Source organism: Capsaspora owczarzaki (assembly GCF_000151315.2).
Source record: "Capsaspora owczarzaki ATCC 30864 unplaced genomic scaffold supercont2.3, whole genome shotgun sequence".
Taxonomy (NCBI): domain Eukaryota; class Filasterea; order Ministeriida; family Capsasporidae; genus Capsaspora; species Capsaspora owczarzaki.
Window position 1 is genome coordinate 1656685 of NW_011887294.1, and position 15933 is coordinate 1672617.

Consider the following 15933-nt stretch of genomic DNA (forward strand, 5'->3'; position numbering starts at 1 on the left):
TTTATAAACCGACATTTGCTTCAGTGTTTGTTGATATCTATCTCAATTATTGATTCAAGCAGTCACAACCCATACCCAACGATAGCGAAAACACAAAACACGACGCTATTCATCATCGCTCATCCTCATCACTCCAGTAGTAGTCCCGCTCTTCACCACTTTCGTGGTCAGAATGTTGGTCCTTGCCTTTGTGCTTGGTGAGGGCTGCACCAAGCTTCGCAGCAGCCGTGCTCGGGGTGAGCGGGGGCGACTTGGTCTGGGGACGCCCGCCCGTGGTCCGCTTTGTCGTCGGTGTCGAGGCAGAAGCTCGGTTACGTTTGTCTTGGACTTGGGTTTGACGGACGTAGCTCTCGGCCATATCGCGATCCACCGGTCGAAGCATCCCTGGACTGACGCCCATGGTGGAGGGCGATCCTGCAACCGGCGTGCGAGCCAGACTGGCACTCGACTGACGGTGTGTTGAAGGAGTGCGCATGTCGGCACGCCGGCTGGGGCGGGAAGACGCCGCAAAGTCGTCGTCGTCAGCATCCGGAGGGACCGAGGCAGTGACGGCCTTCGCAATTGCATCCTGCTTGAGCGAGAGTGTGGCTTTGGCCTTCCGCAAGGGCGACGATTCAAAGGCATCGTCCTGATGATTTTTGTTGACGTGGTCAAGCAAATGGCGAACTTGCTTTTTGCGCAACAACGAGCCCTTACGAGCGGTGAGTTCGAGAACGCCTGCTGCTGCTTCACTGCTGGATGACGTGGATGCCTTCTTGTCGGCAGCGGCCTTCTTGGTGGCAGCGAGCTTCTTTTTGCAGGCTTGTGGACGCCCGTGCTGGAGGTCATTTGGGCCAGGCATTCATCCGCTGTCCGCGATTTCACGCGCTTCGCAATGTGGAGCCAATACCGGGGTCGCGTTGGAACGACTGCCGCCACAGCCTTTTTCAGCGCGGCCAGTTCGCTTGCCGTCCAAGGCTTTTTCTTTGTCGGCGTGGTTGGGAGGCTGCTGGATTTGCTCAATTTGACTGGGCTGGCAGATTTCGACTTGTTCTTGCGGACTTTGCTCTTGTCCGTTCCAGCTTTGCTCGGGGTTCCGGGCAAGCTCGACGACAAAGCAGCTGCCGCTTCGGGCTTTGGCCCTTTCTTTTTCCTCTTGGGAGTGGCAAACAAGAGCTGAAAGTCGTAAGTCGTGTGGTCAATCGAGCCGGGGAGGAAGGCTTTGAAGTTTCCCTCAGTGTCGGTGATTTGTCGCTGATTTGCCCAGTAGGCCATTGGCGGCTTGACCGATCGACCACTGCTTGTTCGCGGAAGTGCCTCCGGTTGGAGCAGCGCCAACGGCGTCAGCACTTTCGCAGCCCTGCTCGGAGTGTCACTCGATGCAGCAGAGCTTGAAGTCAATGTTGTTGCCGTTGCTCGAGCGACGGCCGGATCGGCGTGCGCTTTCGATGCTTGCGGGGTGGCAGGCGCCGCCGCGTCTTTGGTCGTCGTGGCATGGGGGATGGCACGGGAAGCTTTTGTCACGGACTTTACGCCAGACCCGTTGCTTGAGGCTGTTGCCTTTGCACTCGAGGAGCTGGTAGCAGGTGCAGCCTTTCGAACACTGGATGGCGTGGAAGAAGCTGCTGGCGTGGAAGAAGCTGCTGGCGTGGAAGAAGCTGCTGGCGTGACAGCCAAGCGAGCCGAAGTTCGAGGCGGCGTGGTCGAGTCATCTGTGGTATCTTCGCTTGGTTGGTTCACCGACGAAGGGGCATCGGCAGCGGAGACAGGCGTGGTCTCGCTTGCCGTTGACTTGACGGGCTTCTTCTTGTGTGAATGGCGCGGGGTTGCCTGCTCAACCTCCATTGGAGTCGCATCGGTCGATGAAGGGTCGGTCTCGCTGGTCAAGCGAGGCTTTTTCGATGATCGTGCCGGAGAAGGTTCATTCGCCGCAGTATCGTTGCCAAGTGTCTCGCTGGCTGAATTGCCAGCGCGTTTCCGGGGAGTAACCGGCGCTGGATCAACTGCAGCAGCCGCGGGTGGTTGGGAATCGGCCGCGGAGGCGTCGGTCGAGCCAGCCGAGGAGACAGGCGCGCTGGACACTACTGCTTCTGCTGCATTCGCATGATGCACATGAAGTGGGAAGCTGCTGGCAGATCGTGCGAGCAAGGTTTGAGGCAACAACGGCTTGCGAAGCGCCGGCTGAGGGGATGAAAACTGCACTGACGGTCGCGCTCCATGCAATCCATGAGCTGCTTGTCCTGCGAAATGGGCAGGTGCAATTTTCGACAAAGCGGGGAATGGGCTTGCGCTTGTCGTGCCACGGATCTGAGGAGAATGGGGACAAAGCAACCAAAAAGGAGGGGTGAGATTTCCAACGCTTCCACCCTCCGCCTTCAAACCTGGAGAACTGAGATGAACAAACAAAAGAAGAAAAAATGACCACGGCAAAAAGGAGCAGTGTTCGGTACCTTTGGCAGAGGACTGATGCCGAGCGGTACCGCTTGACCAGTTGGGCGGGCGCTCTGCTGCTCGGCTTCCCCCGCAGCAGCAGCGCCAGCAGCAGCAGCAGCAACAACAGCACTCGTCGTGTGGCTGGCGGTCTTGCCCGCAGGGTGCGCGGCAGGGGACGAGCGGACGCCCGAAGGGGTCGGCGAGGCTTGCGCGGGACTGCCAGAGCGTCCGTAGCTCATCGGCGGGGCGCGCACGGCCTGTGGCTTGTGCAATCTGAAGCGATCGTGGTGCAAGGTGAGTTTTGACAGCCGGGGATCATCATGATCATCGAGTGAGTGAGTGATGCACTTTGACACATTGTCAAAATAAAAAAGAAAAATCAAAAGATTTTTGGCGCCAAAATCGCGCGCTTTTTGTTGTTTCGCGTTGTTTTCCATTCAAAACTCGCACGGTGGAGGGGATGTGTTGTGCACTTGTGATGCGGCGCAACAGAAGAAGGGAGCAACGTACGGAGGTGGCAGCTTGGCGCTGGACGACGACGCGGCCGTGGGTGCAGGGTCGTGGCTGCGGTGATGGTGATGGTTGGCAGAGTGAGACGAGTTGCTGCCGCCGCCGCCAAACGATGAGGGAATGCTTGTGCGAGAGGTGGTTGAGCATGCCCACAGCCACCGGTCGATGCAATGCGGCGGCGGCGGCGGTGGTTGAAGCAGTTGTGCCGTGAAAGGCAGCGCGGGGTGAGCCCGGTGCCGACGACATTCAGACTGCTCAGGAAGGATTGAAAGCGGAAACGACTGAGCCCTCAAGATTAGTTTGATAGGTTTTTCGGGTGGTGTGGGCGGCCGATGGCGGTTTAGTGCGATGAACCGTTCGTTGCTCGTCCGATTGACGAGCTAAAGTTGACCCGCACAATCCATCATCACACGGGCAAACTGGTGATTGTGCGAGTGAGAACAGACAAGCTGGAGTGCAACAACGTGAGGTGTGGGGCTGGATTGAACTGGAATGATTTGTTGTACAGCACTTTATCAACATTTGAAACACAGGTTTTGCAAAACAAAACCACGAAGGGAGCATGTCCTGTGGCCGCCAGTATTCTGTTCACTCAATACGGGTTAGCAGCCACCACAGCAAAGCTGCATGGCATCAACATTGCGGTCGTGGTGATTTGTTGGGGGGGGGGTCTTTGCGAACTTCAGGACTTTCGAACAACCCGATGGCAAGCGCCGCCGCCATTCTTGGCAAAGTAGTGCTGATGGTAGTCCTCCGCGGGATAAAAGACATCAGCGGCGGTGACTTCAGTGCTGATTGGCTTGGACCATTGCTTCTGCTCGGCTTCGCGCGAGGCCAAGGCAGCGTCCTTCTGCGCGTTGTCGACGTAAAAGATTGCCGAGCGGTATTGCGTTCCGTGGTCGGGACCCTGACGATTGAGTGTGGTGGGATCGTGATGGTCCCAAAAGACCTTGAGCAGCGCATCGTAGCTATATATTTGCAGATCATCAAAGAGTAAGTCTCAGAAAGTTGACAAAAACAGACAATGCCAGTGAAAACGACACACAAAGCATAACACGCTGCTCACCACCATCGCCCCCTTTTTTTTATTGCTTTTCTCCACAAGCTCATCATCGCATCCCAATCTCACATCACAGGTTGGGCAATGACGATGACCGGAAATTTTATGGCATGGTTGCGAACAATTCGCCGTTTCGGTGCGCGCAGACAACCAATAATTCTGGTGCCATTTCGTCCAGTCCAACCACTACCAACCACTACTACTACGACAGCAAAATAGCTACGCAGCTCACAACGCGTTTTGTGACTGAAAGGGGCCCTCCTCCTCCTCCTCCTCACCTGACGCGGGCGGGATCAAAGACAATCTTGACGGCCTCGGCGTGACCCGTCTCGTTGTAGCAGACCTGCTTGTAGGTCGGGTTTTGCGTCTTGCCGTTCATGTAGCCGACCGCCGTGTCGACCACGCCGGGTGTCTCGGCAAACAGCTGCTGAACGCCCCAGAAGCAGCCGGCAGCGACATACGCGGTCTGGGCGGTGGGTGGGATGGCGGACATGGTTGGAATCGATGCTGAAGATGAAAAGTACGATCGAAGCACCTGTAGCATGTAAGAGTGAAGGAAAAGACTGAGACAGGCACCTTACACCATTCCAATTCATAGAATAGTAGTACCAACAAATATCGCATATGGAGATAGCTGAATGAAATAATACTAGGAATGCCAGTTAGTTCAGTCTTCACTCCGAGTGGTCAAAACATGGACACCTCGCTTTGGCGAACTCACCACCCGTACCAGTCGATCATCCGGCAGCTCCACACTGGCGATGAGGTCTGCCGCGTCTTTGATCTTGCATCGCTCGATGAAGCGGCCTACGGTACGCAAAAACATCAACCGAAAGTCGCACGGAGCGTCTCAGACTGTAGCTGTCAAACCCTGATTTGTCAGCTTGCTGCTGTTTTGTTTCCGCTCTGCGTGTTCTGCTGATACTCTGTTGCAATTGACTGTTTTGATTGAGCACGGATCGAATGTTACTCTCTCCGATCACTATGATGACTGACTTGCTATTGTTCCGCTTTGCCGGTTTGCTGCTCTCTCTTCTTGGCTTGGCTTGCCGCGTATCTCAATTGTTCCCACACACACACACAACTCAACCTAGACCGACTGCCAATCATGCTGCGAATCGTGCTGGAATCGCTCGTCCGGCACTGCGACGGGCGGCTGGTCACCAAGGACGACGTCGAGCGCGTCTTGTATGCAGCCAGCACAAAACCACCACCAGAGCGAGAGACCGCAACAGCCACCCCGAGTGCATCCACGCATCACACGCAGTCGAGTATGGTTGCCACGCACGGCGGCGCAACGACCAAGGCAGCAGCAGCAGCAACAGCAGCAGCGACAGCAGCGGAGGCGGCTGCAGCGGCGGCGAATTCAGTCCACGCGGGTTTGTCGGAGCTTGTGGCAGACCACCACCACCACCACCAGCCACGCGCGGTAGTCGCCAGCGCTGCGCACGGTGCCAACTCGACACTGTCGGTCGTTTGGGAGGGCTCGGAGGGCTCGCCGGCAATGGCGGGCGGCGATGGCGTGGTGAGCATGCCGCGTCCACTTGTCTCAGAACTGGTCATCCCGTTTCTACCAGGGCGAATATACATGCAGGATCAAGCAGCCATGCCCGTGCTGATTGATATTGCTGCAATGCGCGATGCCATTGCCCGGCACGGCGGCGATCCGCGGTCGTTGAATCCGATTGTGCCGGTTGATGTGGTTGTCGCCGAGCAACAAGCTGCGCAGCCGGGCGGTCTTGGTACCGACGATGCTGCCGCTGTCGCCACATCCTTGGCCGGAACAACTGTTTCAGTCGGCAAAGCATCCTCCGGGAAGGCTCCGACGGAAGATATTGAAGCGTACGTTGAGTTTTTTTTTTTTTTTTTTGGCACCCTTCGATTTGGCTGACATTTGACTTGCCCATTTGACTCATGGAATGGCATGCTCATTTGTGTTTTTTTTGTTGCTGGATTGCTTGTTTTGTGTGTATGTGTGTCTTGCTTTGTGGACATGGATAGCGCCGTGACACCCAACATTTCAAAAGGTGCGGCGATTCTTGCCGAGTTTGACCGGAACACGGAGCGCTACCGTTTTCTCAAGTGGGCTGCAGGGAATATGCAGTACCTACGAGTTGTCCCACCCGGCACGGGCTTGCTGTTGAACAGCATTGTGCTGAGCCTCTCGCGCTCAATGCTCGTCCTGGGCCCGGACAATCGCGAGCTGCCCGAGTCACTCGTTATTCACCCCCGAGCCAAGCCGAGCCTCGCGTCCCTGCCACCCACAGCAACGCCATCAAGTCCAGTTCGTGGTTCGAGACGATCTTTGGTGGCGCCGACCGTTACTCCTACTCCCGGGAGCAGTAATAACGTGTCTGATCGCTCGCAGAGTGCGCCTCGCATTCAGCACGTCGCCAGAGATGGCGGCTTTCTCGTGATGGATACTGTTGGCACGTCTGATTCGCATGCTGCCCTCAGCAATGGTGCTGGTATTTTGACGGTTGCGGCCAACTGCGTCGATCTGGCCGCAATGGTGCTCGGTCAGCCCGCGGCACTACGGCTGCCCTCCATTGTCGGCTTTCGCATTTCTGGCACCGTTCCTACAATTGCCACCTCCACCGATGTGGTGCTGGCCATCATCAAGTCGCTCCGCGAGCACACCCTGGATGGTGCCTGCGTTGAATTCTTTGGCCCGTCCGTGTGCTCTCTGTCGATTGCCGACCGCTCCACCATTTCCAACATGGCGCACGAGTACAATGCCCAAATCGCCTACTTCCCGCCAGACGACGAGCTTGAACGGTACATTACGCAAGCAGGCAAATCCGATGCGTTCGCCCCCAAATTCCGCCAGTATCTGTCTGTTTTACGATTGAGCAACGGAGGCTCTGGCAGCACGCTTGGCGACGCTCGCAGTTACTGCAGGGTCATTCCGTTTGATCTTTCCAGTGTCCTTCCGTCGTGCACCGGTCCGCGAAACATGAGTGCTCGTGTTGGCGTCTTCCATCTCAAGGATGATTTTCATCAGGTGAGTGTTGTCGTTGGCTATGCAGATCATGTTGCTCGAGTAGTCTTCTTCCAGCCTTCCCCCGTTTGACAATGGTTGCCTGTTTTTTTAATTGATTTGCGGTGGCAGTGTTTGTCCAACCGAGATGGTTTCCGAGGGTTCAACCTCACCACCGAACAGCAAAAGCAGCATGCCGATGTTGAAATCAATGGCGAAATCCACCGGCTCGGTCACGGTGCTGTTGTGATTGCAGGCATCACGAGCTGCACCAACGCTACAAACCCGACTGTCATGCTTGCTGCAGGTATACGTTTAATCGAGCCGCTTGCTTGTGACGTCTTGGTTTGTTGTTGTTGTTTGTGTTTGTTGAGCGAGATTTTCACCAACTCCGAGCTGCCGCTTCTTGTGGTACCATGTCATTTGGCTTGTAGGATTGCTTGCACGCAAGGCAGTAGAGCACGGCCTGCGAATCAAACCTTATGTGAAGACGATGCTTTCACCCGGCTCCGGCTTGGTGACTTACTATTTGAATGAGAGCGGCGTCACGCCTTACTTTGAGCGACTCGGGTATGAATGTGCTCTTCGGGGGGAAGGGGTTGTGGGCACGCCATCGTCGCTCGTTTCCTTTTACTCAATCACGAGTCATGTTGAAATCAGATTCCCAATCACCGGTTACGGCTGCATGACATGTGTCGGAAATGGCGGCGCTTTGCACGATTCCATCGAGAGCGCCATCCAAAAGAACGATCTCGTCGTCTGTGGCGTGCTGTCAGGCAACCGCAATGTCGAGGGTCGAATCCACCCTCTCACAAAGGCCAACTATTTGGCTTCCCCGCCACTGGTTGTTGCCTATGCCATCGCTGGCACGATCGACATTGATCTTGAGCGCACTCCGCTTGGAACGTCGATTCTTACGGGACATCCCGTGTACCTCCGCGACATTTGGCCCTCCCGCGATGAATTGCAGCAGATTGAGCGTGCGCAAGTCCTTCCTGGCATTGTTGGCGATGCCGTACGGCGGCTTCAGGTAGGCATTTGGTTGGTCGTGTGTGATGTCGTTGATCCAATCTTTTTTCTATTTTTTTTTCTTTTTTTTTTCTGGGCTCGACGCTTATTCGCACTTCAATGCGCCCCACAGGCCGGCCACCATCAATGGGAGCAACTACCATTGATTCGCTCGCCTCTTTACTCTTGGGACCCGCAGTCAACACAAATTACTCGACCACCCATGTTCGATGCCATGGTAATGCCGAGCTTGTATTCCGCATGCTCTTGGCGCATCATCCTGCCTTTTTTGACTCACTGAGCTGCACTCTATTCTCATGCAACAGGAGGAGCCAGCATGGGAATGGCAGGACCTTCAGCATGTTGATATTCTCGTAAAGGCGGGTGATGCAGTATCAGTCGACATGATCTCTCCATCCGGTCACATTGCAAAGGCCAGTGGAGCTGCCCAATTCTTAACTAGTCGAGGGTGAGTTGTTGGATGTGGTTGGCAGTGATGTTTGTTTTTGCTTGTTCGGTTTTTTTTCTGAACTTCCTCCCCTCGCTTTCTTTTTCGGTTTGTCAGCCTCGCGCCTCGTGAATTTGCTTCGTTTGGTGCCCGTCGTGGCTGTCATGAGCTCATGATGCGGGGCACCTATTGCGGACTCAAGTTCCGCAACGTGTTGCTCGAGAACGTTGTGGCTGGACTTCGCAGCATCGATGCAGTGTCATCGTCTGCGACCGTCCCTGCCGGCAGCGTTTCTGTGGGAACACCTCATGTTAACAAGGCGATCGGAAATTGGCTCGCACGGATGCCCGACGCACACGCACGCGCTGCGTTCATGGCGCAGCTACAAGCAGCGATAGCTGCGCCTGCTCAGCAAGGGTGCAAAACCATACACACACCATCCTTGACCGTTCTTGACATTTGCGATGCTTCTGCACGATACAAGAGCGACAAGATCTCTCGATTGCAGCAAATTCTGAACAAGCGTGCTGCCGCGGCGGGAATTAACGTGGCTGACATTGCGAGCTCCTTGCTGACTTCCTTGCCACAGGCTGCTGTGACTCCAGTGTTGGCAGTTGTCGCTGGCAAGGACTATGGCGGGGGAGCTCCGCGCGAGTGGGCGGCTCGCGGCCCCTGGTCGGTTGGCATTCGCTGCATTCTCGCCGAATCCTTTGATGACGACCATCGTCGCCACCTTGCGCAGATGGGCATTCTTCCTCTCCTGTTGCCTTCCAGTGCGCTGACTGAAGAAAGCCGCGGTCAGCTGGCTGCCTCTCTGTCGTTTAGCGTTCGTTTGGTTCAACGTGGGGAGGACTGCCAGCACTGCCATTCCTCGGCAGGTCTACCGAGTCCTTCAAGTACACCCAGCCCTCTGACTGGGCGAACCGGGAAGCCCATATTGCCGCCGCGTGCGAAATTCCATGTTCAGGTGAGACTTGGCCGTTGTTTTTTTCAAAAGGGTTTTTTCCGCTTTGGTGTTTTTGGAATGGAGTGTTTGTGACATCTATGGGTGCTGACCATGTTTTTTTTTTTTTCGCTGTACTTGCGTTTTTCGTCGAATCAACGAACAGTTTGATACTGGCTTGGTTTTGCACTGCTCAAGCGCGCTGTACACTATTGCAGATGTTGCCTACTATTGCCACGGTGGCTTGCCGCGCCTTGTTCTGTACACGCATCTCAACCCAGCCAAGCTTTGGTGATGCCATTGTTGTCTGGTGTTTTGGGAATGCTCCGTGTATGTTGATTCAAGCGTTGCGTAAAGCTGTTGTTTACTGTATGCGTTCAATATCAAACCTGCGCATTGATTGCTGGCATGGTATGATGAAATTGCTGCCCACATTTTCGAGACCACAATTAGTTTTTATATTAGGAGTCGAGGACGACAGACAGTCATTTGTACTTGTCATTTGCTTTGCTGCAGCTTTTGGAGATGAAACCGGACGACAACAAGTACAAGGACGACCGTCGCCGTGCAGCACAGGTCAAGAGCCACGCCGCGTCAGGATCTTCCCCCAGCGGCAGTGGCAGCAATAGCCACAAGACGTGGGAACAGCAGCAGCAGCAGCAGCAGCAGTAGTACAGCTGGCGGTGCTTCGGTGAGCGACCGCCAGACCGAGCAAGGCAGGCGACCAGCCTCAGCGACCAAGCAGATGGATGACGAGGAAGCCGAGGCTGCGGCTGCAGAGCGGCGCAAGTACCAAGCGCGTCCCAAGACGAGCAACTGGGAGAAATACGACAAGACAAGTTGCGTTCAGAATCTGCAATGGAAGTCTGTGGAGACACTCATGTTGCTCACAATCGCTCTGGAATTGCGTTTGATAGAAATGGAAATGCTCCTGGATGATCGTCTGAATTTGGATTTGGTTGGTGCGGATTATACGAGCTTGCTACAAGCACAAGCAGGTGAGTCGTCGAGCTGAACAACGTTGAAGGCCAACCTTTATGTGCTAACTTGTCCTCCCCCATGCACTCTGCGGAATACTTTGTAGCTGTCATGCTGCCCGAGGAGGCGTACTTTCGCTTCAAGGACGAGCAGGTGGCCGAGAATCAGCCGACACCCGCCGATTTCGATGCTGTGAGCCAGTGAAATTTGTTTTTTTGTGCTGTGTTTCTTCTACTTCTGCATCTCCAACTAACCAAAGCCAAATCAACGCTTGGCATGTGCAGGATGCAATTGCCTTGCTATCTGTCAACAGCCATGCAGTCGCCTCGGCACTGGCAACCTTGCCATTACACGTCCAACTGAACATTGACTCTCGCTACTTTGAGGTAGGTCTGATGGCACTGTGTTGGGCTTCAAAGCTTGTTGAAGCACGACAAACGGGTTGTTTATGCTCATTGATTTGCTGCTTGATGGCAAAGCGTGCACTGCTCGACGATTTCGAGTTGGAAGCGCAGTCCAATTTGACAAAGTGGAACGAAGCGCATCCTGCTCCCGAAGTGGAACGAAGCGCATCCTGCTCCTGTGCCTCCTGCTCAAGCGGCCGCCGCCGTGTCAATAGCACCAACTCATAGCGCAAAGCCCGTTCAGAAGCCAGAAATAGCGCAGCCCGCGACGCTCGCACCACCATCCTCGATCGCGGCGGTCGTGCCCAAGCCCGCCGAAAGCGAACTGGATGAACTATTGGCGCTAGACAGCGGTCCTCCTTCGATCAAACCGGCGGTAATTCCGACTGCCAGCGTTGCTGGGTTTGGCATTTCATCCGCAGGTACGAGATGATTGCACTTGTTTTGAGGTTGCTTTTGGTTTGGTGTGTGGGTTTGTTGTTTGTTGGTTTGAGAGGCGTTGTGTTGATCATGACTGTCATGCTTTGTCAGGTTCATTCATTCCAGCAGTGCCGGCAGTCGTGGCTCCAACATCGTCTGGAGGACGGACTGCAGACGATGACTTTTTGGACGAGTTGTTAGGTGCTTGAAGTCAAACAGCGGAGGTCATGTATGATAAACTGTATGCTTTTGTATTCCTTTTTTTTCGTATCTTGCTTGAAGCAAGCGCGAAACACGGGGCTAGCCGCTTGTTTTGAAACGCTGCTTTCGTGCAATTTTTTTTTTTTTTTTTTTTTTTTTTAGTTAGCATCGTTGCAACACCACCCAAACCTCCCCCCCCGCGCCTCCGTGCCTTTGAGCATCATCTCTACCACAAGTCAACAGCATACGCATGTGTGCAACGGTTGGCTGAAGGCGGAAGGCGCTGGGAAGAGCGATGTGTGGATGTTTCAGACTTTTGGAATGGGCGGATTGGGCTTGAATTTGAAATCTCCCGCCAAACGAGATTCCAAATTAGTCGCTCCAACTCGATCTCTGCCTCTTTCCTTGGGAAAATCCCCTCAATTTCAGGCCTCCTTGCTCTATCTATACATTCTATCGCATCGGACGACGCTGTATGGGTTGCCAGACTGACAGGTGCTCGTTCGTGCAGAGCTTCAATTTTGGCGGGAAAACGCATTTTTTTTTCACTCTTTTTTTTTTTTTTTCCCTTTCGTCCACTTTGTGTTTTCTTGTGAGTGCGTTTTCGCCACGCGTCGCCTGTTCTGACTCACTCGCTGAACACACAACTCCTTTGCTCTCATTGTTTCCCTTGAGTCGGGGGGAGGGGTTGGTCGTTTGTGCTCCGCTGGGCACTGGAGGCCCCTTGCTTCCATCGCTCTCGGCTCTTCGCCTGCCTCCACGAAGCTGCTTCTCTCCCTCTCCCTCTCTCTCTCTCTCTCTCTCTCTCTCTTTCTCATCCATATTAAAGTGGCTTGCATTCGTGTGCTGCTCTTATGTCGTCTCTCGCTTTCACAGCGCGTTGCTTGACTCGATTCGCTGCTTCTGCTGACTTATTGCTGACTTATTGCCTTCAATCTCGCAGACTACAATCTCCAACCAAGTCCATCCGTCTTGATTTCCAACGTTGCATTGCACGCGCTGAGGATTCCACATTAAAGTCTAGCCGGAACGGTGGAGCTTTGCAATCCGATCTCGTCCCTCGTGCCGCAAGCTGCTTCTCGTTGATCCAACCAAAGGCACCAAGGCCTGGATCGCCATCTCTTTGACTCTGCCTGCAATTTTTGGAGCTTCTAAACATCGAGGAGTCGACCTGCGGGTTAAATCAGCTCAGACTAGCGTCCATTCAGGTGCTCAGGGAGCTGTTGCGCAAAATGGGAATTCAGGGCTTGCTTCAAGTGCTCAAATCCATCGGGCAGAAGACGCATGTGCAGCAGTTTGCAGGTCAGCGCGTCGGCATTGACGCATATGGTTGGTTGCACCGCGCTGCATACGCTTGCGCGGCCGAGTTGGCGCAAGGCAGGCCGACCGATGTGTAAGGCTTCTGCTCAACAAGTGTCTGCAATCTCGTGCTTGTCATGCTTATGGGATGATGTGGGTGGGCTTGTTGGACAGGTTTGTCAAGTCGTGCATGCTGCGAGTTGAGATGCTTTTGCATTACAAGGTCATCCCAGTTCTCATTTTCGATGGAGCGCCTCTCCCTTCCAAGCGAAAAACCGAAGAAGAGCGACAGCAGTGAGTTGACTGTTGTTTGAGTGCTGAATGTTGTATTTGAATGAGGCGGAGAGGCGCGGGGGGGGGTGGCAAGGGCATTGTCGCGGTTTCTCCCTTTTCGCGAGCAACTCAACTCTCTCACTCCATTCCGCCATGCAGACGACGGGACTTTTACACCGCCCAGGCAGCTGCATCGCTCAGAAATGACGACCATTTTACTGCTTATCGGCATTATCAAAAGTGCGTTGACGTGACGCCCGAGATGGCACTCCAATTCATCAAGGCAAGTCCCTTGATAAAAAAAAAACGTTGAGCTGTTTTGAGGAGAGGTATCCAATCATGTTCGTCGACTCATCCGTTCTCGCTTTTGTGAGATAGGCTTTGCGAGCAATCAACGTCGAGTACATTGTTGCTCCCTACGAGGCGGACGCGCAGCTTGGCTATTTGGCGCGCGAAAACTACATTGCAGCAGTCATCTCAGAAGACTCTGACTTGCTGTTATTCGGCTGTCAACGCGTCCTATATAAGATGGACAAGTTTGGCGAAGGTGTCCTGATTGATCAGAAGGACTTTGCAAACTGTTTGGAGCTTGACTTGCAAAATTGGACGCTGGACCAGCTTCGACGCATGTGCATTCTATCCGGTTGTGATTATCTGGATTCCATCAGTGGCATTGGTCTCAAGACGGCCAACAAGCTGTTGATACGGTACAAGACCGTTCAAAACGTAAGCTCGGTTTGTTTTTTGTTTGTTTGTTTTGTTTTTGGGCGGGCGAGCATTCCTCTTCACTTCATGACGCAACCCCGTCCTCCCTCCCCTTGCCAGGTGGTCACCCATATGCGCAAAAAGATGATGGACGTCCCACGAGATTACGAGGATCTCTTTTTGCAAGCAGAAAACACGTTTAAATACCAGCGCGTCGTTCATCCCGGATCTCTCGAGCTCACACACGTCACCCCTGTTCCCGATGCCGTCGATATTTCTCAGATGGACTATATTGGACCGTAGGTTGAATTGGGCCTGTGTTGTTCAGTGGATGGGCGCCTTCTAACGGTTTTTGCTTTTCTTTTTTGTTTTTTTCTTTTGCTTTGTTTGTTTGTTTTGTTTTTTGGTTCTTTGCTGGTGATTCTCAGAATACTCGAACCTCATGTCGCACGAGGAATTGCGCTGGGAAATATCAACCCCAACACAATGGCTTGCATGGATAACTATGATCCAAATGCAACCATGGTGGTCAGTTCCAAGGAGGTTGTGGAAACAGATGCTGACTCTTGTGCTGCCCCATGTGCCAACACTGAGCCTTCATCGACCCGCCTGACCATTCCCAAACCTATGTGGATTGCTCCAAAGGCGTTCAAAAACCGCTTTAGCGCTTTCAGCGCAACAAGCAACCTGGCGCCTTTGCAAAATCAGGCATCCATTCTTCAATTCCTCAAGCCTTCAGAAGGTGCCTCCAGAGGGTTCAAGGCACCTGCACAAGCGCCAGTAGCACCACCGGCGTCGCCTCCGGCTGGAGATGTGCCAATCACTCCTCTGCGAAGGTACCCAGCCTCCGACGCCCAACCCCGCATTTCCAAGCAATCGGCCGCCATCATTGGCTCGTTTGCACGAAAGCGTACTTTTGAGCAGGCTAGCTCCGATCACGCCGAGCAATCGGAAGACCAATCCGAATCCGCGGCACAAGCGTCGATGGCAGAGGAAGAAAACGACGAGGATGTCTTCTTGTCGCCCGAGCTCGCTCAGGAGGCCTTGATGCCAAACGAGACGGCGGATCCATCGTCGGCTGTCAATCTATTTGGACCAACCTGGTTGGAGGACATGCGCACCTACCTGGTGCACCAGCACGAAGAAGCTTGTGAGGCTGAAGCTGTGGAAGCTCCTCGCTCGGCCAAAAAGCCCAGACACGAAGACTTCTCCCATACCCCAGCGTCTGGTCGCAGGGCATCGAGCTCTGCATCATCTGAAAAGAGCTCGTCGGCTGAACGCGTGCAAGTAATTTCGCGATTTTTTGCACCGACGCGTACAACGGCTGCAGCCGGCGCGGCAGCAACAGCAACAATAACGACTCACACGTTTGCCGCAACAACCACCACGTCAGCAACAAGGATGACGATCGCAGAAACGGCGTCCGTCACCACCGTCACAAAACCCAAACCCGCCTCCCTTGCAATTCCAAGTCAATCATCTTCAACCATGGGCCTGCCACCAGTCAATCATCAACACCTGTCGGGCGTGGCTTCCTCGTCCTCGGCATCCTTTCTGGCAGCCCGTTTCAACTCGAGCGATCTGCTACTGTCAGAGTCAAGTAATGTCGATCTCTTTGGCGAGCCATCGCTCTTGGAGCATAGATCGCAATCCATGAGCGGCCAGCAGACAGACGAGGAAATATTTGCGGATGACTCGCGCGACAGCTCTGGTCAAGCCGAAGAGCAAGAACACTTGGCAAGTTCATCTGTTGCAGGCGCGGAAGTGAGAGTGCAGGCGGCTCTGGACAGTGCAGTGGACACTTCTCAGCGGCCTCTGTGGGACTTGCTGCCGACGCAAACCACGGCTCCGCCGCGCTCTTCCTATTATCACTCCAACCGAGACTCGGATGCCGCCGATGAAGAGGACCAAGCAACTCCCGATGAAGAGATTTTGGACGACGACATGGCTGTGAGCGTCGACCTCAACGAGGTGTACAAGCGAGACCGCAGCAGTCTCGTCGACAAAGGCGACAGCATTCAGGTGGACAACTCTCAGCGTGCATCGCCAATGGCAGCAGCAGCTAGCTTCAGTTTGTTCAGCGCAACCGTTCCCTCTCATGCACAGTCTGAGCACTTGCAAAGTGTCGACCACGCAGCCCATCCGCCATCGCGGGACTTGTTTAAAACCCCGCCCCGTGCTGCAGCAAACGCCGCCGTTGCAGCGCCAGGCGACTCTTCTTCGCCCCAAATGCGCTGGTTTCTCACGCCGCCTCAACGAGTGTCGCCTGCTGCATCTCGCTCGCCGCAGCGT

At 54.3% G+C, this 15933-nt stretch overlaps 4 protein-coding genes and 1 pseudogene across 5 annotated transcripts; 3 read left to right on the forward strand and 2 right to left on the reverse strand.

The window, feature by feature from the left end:
- Positions 1-29: 29 nt before the first annotated feature.
- Positions 30-2991, reverse strand: CAOG_02507 (hypothetical protein; annotated as a pseudogene). Its single transcript has 3 exons — positions 2923-2991; positions 2430-2685; positions 30-2286 (listed from the first exon to the last, which is right to left on the reverse strand).
- Positions 2992-3394: 403 nt separating this feature from the next.
- Positions 3395-4539, reverse strand: CAOG_02508 (peptide methionine sulfoxide reductase). The gene is made up of 2 exons (XM_004349208.2): positions 4261-4539; positions 3395-3890 (listed from the first exon to the last, which is right to left on the reverse strand). Exons 1-2 carry the CDS (start codon positions 4524-4526, stop codon positions 3605-3607), a joined length of 552 nt encoding a protein of 183 aa, XP_004349258.2. The 5' UTR covers positions 4527-4539; the 3' UTR covers positions 3395-3604.
- Positions 4540-5090: 551 nt separating this feature from the next.
- On the forward strand, positions 5091-9332 carry CAOG_02509 (iron-responsive element-binding protein 1; the record flags this gene model as incomplete). Its single annotated transcript, XM_004349209.2, has 8 exons — positions 5091-5507; positions 5577-5824; positions 5984-6986; positions 7095-7269; positions 7397-7977; positions 8297-8439; positions 8536-9191; positions 9244-9332. The coding sequence occupies 8 exons, from the start codon at positions 5091-5093 to the stop codon at positions 9330-9332; spliced, it is 3312 nt and encodes a 1103-aa protein (XP_004349259.2).
- Positions 9333-10106: 774 nt separating this feature from the next.
- Positions 10107-10543, forward strand: CAOG_02510 (hypothetical protein; the record flags this gene model as incomplete). Its single annotated transcript, XM_004349210.1, has 2 exons — positions 10107-10359; positions 10446-10543. 2 exons carry the CDS (start codon positions 10107-10109, stop codon positions 10541-10543), a joined length of 351 nt encoding a protein of 116 aa, XP_004349260.1.
- A 2373-nt stretch (positions 10544-12916) lies between these two features.
- On the forward strand, positions 12917-14900 carry CAOG_02511 (exodeoxyribonuclease 1; the record flags this gene model as incomplete). The annotated part of the gene is made up of 6 exons (XM_004349211.2): positions 12917-12957; positions 13096-13219; positions 13315-13662; positions 13762-13940; positions 14070-14791; positions 14833-14900. The coding sequence occupies exons 2-6, from the start codon at positions 13199-13201 to the stop codon at positions 14898-14900; spliced, it is 1338 nt and encodes a 445-aa protein (XP_004349261.2). The 5' UTR covers positions 12917-12957; positions 13096-13198.
- Between the last annotated feature and the right edge of the window lie 1033 nt (positions 14901-15933).

Excerpts from the sequence above, each read along its gene's own strand:
- CAOG_02508 (XM_004349208.2), bottom strand. The coding sequence starts at position 4,526 with ATGCTACAGGTGCTTCGATCGTACTTTTCATCTTCAGCATCGATTCCA. Across the intron at positions 3,891-4,260 it reads TTTGATCCCGCCCGCGTCAG|CTACGATGCGCTGCTCAAGG; the intron begins GTGAGGAGGAGG and ends GCAAATATATAG.